At 38.4% G+C, this 2,624-nt stretch overlaps 1 protein-coding gene across 1 annotated transcript in view; it reads right to left on the bottom strand.

The window, feature by feature from the left end:
* Nucleotides 1–2,017, bottom strand: part of LOC128693151 (putative neural-cadherin 2) — a 360,314-nt gene extending 358,297 nt beyond the window's left edge. Inside the window, exon 1 of the mRNA XM_053782623.2 lies at nucleotides 1,487–2,017. Within this exon, the coding sequence (XP_053638598.2) occupies nucleotides 1,487–1,535 (49 nt within the window). The 5' untranslated portion in view covers nucleotides 1,536–2,017. The remainder of the gene's footprint in view (nucleotides 1–1,486) is intronic.
* Nucleotides 2,018–2,624: the final 607 nt, after the last annotated feature.

Here is a 2,624-nt window from a genome sequence, read left to right as displayed (position 1 = left end):
TACTGAAATAAATACACTCAACAAGGATACAAACCAAGTAAAAGCAACAACAGTACTGAGATTTATTATATTAATAAACGTGACTATCAGACTCGCTCAATCAGATAATATTTGCTTCATCAGCTAATGGAATATTTATATATATTGCCTGATTTCACTTTTCTGCTTTAAAGCTCATAATATAAAAAGAGCAATAATACTCTTTCAGCATTTATTTGAATTTAATTCTCTGGATGAAAGCTTCAGTAGCTTAGAAAATCCAGGTAGGTTTTTAATAAGCAAAGCCAATAAGCCTTCTAAGCCAACCTTTTACTGGTACAAATACACATCTATGAACAACAAGTCCTCAACCCCCTCCCCGTCGGTGGTCAATACAGCCCCTGGGGGGAAACTGAGGTCAATCAAGTTCGATTCAACGAAGCGGAGGAGAGGTTGAATTTCTCGGCATCAAGAGCTCTGCACAGGCATCAAGGTCTGTAGTCCCAAACAATAACTGGAGTGTCTCTGCTCTTACTCGTGGATATTACGCCTCTGTTTCCAAAACTTTTATAGGTGAGATAATCTGAAATAAGACCACAAGTGCTACTAGAAATGCACTTACAGACAAGATTTTGTTTACGCTACTATGCACCAATTTTCTTTTATTTACCAAAGGTGAAAGTTCTTTGCCGTGGCTTTCAGAAACAAAGCTTTTTATTCAGTTACTTTTTTTTGCTAGCACAGCGGGGCGAAACGTCGTACAGAGACACTGTTCATGTATCTTTCAAGTGGCACCACAAAACTGGGCCACGCATTAAAAATATTCATCTGCCATTAACTGGTAAAAAAGAATATGGATGGAACAGGTCCCAAATTCATTCCGTAGAGAGGAAACTTTAGACGAGGTTTCGGTCGGTCCTGGACCATTATCAAGCAGCTAAATAGATGGAAAGTTTGATTTTATTCTCAATTTTCCGGTGTAAGTCGCAGTTAACTGAAGAGAAGGATTTAATTATTGATTTCCACTATGTGTTATGGTTTCAGGTTGTCCTCTTGGCGAGGCTGTGCACGGCTCAAGCTCCTGAGCTCTTGGGTCCTCAAAGTTAAGGGCCTCTCAAGATTAAGCTCTTGCGTGGCAAGGCTCAAACTCCTGGGCCCCAAGACTCAAGATCTTGTGTTTGATAATTTACTGGAGAATGGTTATAGGTCTAGCATATCTTAGTTTCCGATTTATTGCTCTGTCTCTCTCTCTCTCTCTCTCTCTCTTTTACATTACACTCACATTCTTCCCCCCTCTCTTGTTTTGCACAACAAACACCCCCTCCATCTCTCTTCCTTACTCATTCCCACTCTCTTTCCAACAAACTCTCTTCCCCTCCAACACTCCTTCGATATCCAACCCCCTCCCACAAGCCCAATTCACACCCCTCGTCCCTCTCCCACATTCCTCCCTCCTTCCCTGTCTCTCTTCCTCACTCCCAGAATCCCACATCATAGCGGTACTTACCCAGCAGAGTGCTGTTGGTGATGATCTGAAAAATCTTCCCAGGATCCATTCTTAGGCTGGTGCGATCTCGTCTTTCTTAGTACCGCAGGATGCTTGTTTCCGTTCTCCTCTCCTGTCTCTTGAAGGAGGAACAGGCACTGGACGCCTTCCAATTTCGTGCATTCGATGGGAGTCGGTGTTCGATTTTTTTATGCCATCGTTCTTGGCGTTCGAAATAACGTTGTTGTTTCTTCTGGCGTTCGGTGTTCAAAAATAGATTTGCTCATTGGCGTTCGAAATGTATTTTGGTGTTCAGTGCTCGAAGTGCATTTATTTACCCAATTCCGGTGATCGACGTGGATCTATTTACCTACTTTTTGCATTTCGAAATGGATCTTTTTTTCGAAATATATTGATTTACTGTTTGTTTTAGGCAGTTGAAGTATACTGATTTACTGATATACCGACACTTGCTTTCCGTTTTATATTACAAATAAGTATATTCACTCACTATGCTTCGAACATTTGAAGTATATTGTTTTTATGTGTGTTTTCACTCTTTGAGTCTCCTTGAAGCGTATTTTTAATAAATTCTGAAAAATATTTATTGTGTTGTATACTCGCACATTTTTTCCATAATATGTATTAATTCCTATGTATTAATGATATACAGTTTCAGGTATATAATTTAGCTATGATCGTAATTTGTATTTTATTAAATAAATGAATTCACACTTTCCTGAGTTTCCCATTGAAAAGTTCTATTTGTTTTTCATTTTCTTTCACATTTATTTTCCCATTTTCTCTCAATGCTTTCTCCCCGTTTTCTTTTATTTCCATTTACCGTTTTTTAAAAATTAGTTTTTCACAATTTTCTTCATTTTGGATAAACATTTAACACACACACACACACACACACACACACACACACACACACACACACCCTGTGAGTACTCACGCACACACACACACACATATGTGCTGGTAATTGGTAGTTAATCCAAATTAAAAACCTTAAACTAAGACACGAATTAGAGGAGAAATATTTATAAACGTGTGTTTTTCCTACTGATTATTGTGCCAAGTGTGTGTTTGTGATTTGTGTTTAATACAACCTTGTTAATGGCGCAACTACTTTCATAATATTAATGTAAATAAA

This window comes from Cherax quadricarinatus, chromosome 28 (genome assembly GCF_038502225.1).
Source record: "Cherax quadricarinatus isolate ZL_2023a chromosome 28, ASM3850222v1, whole genome shotgun sequence".
In the NCBI taxonomy this organism is placed as follows: Eukaryota; Metazoa; Arthropoda; class Malacostraca; order Decapoda; family Parastacidae; genus Cherax; species Cherax quadricarinatus.
This window is presented reverse-complemented; position numbering and strand designations above follow the sequence as displayed.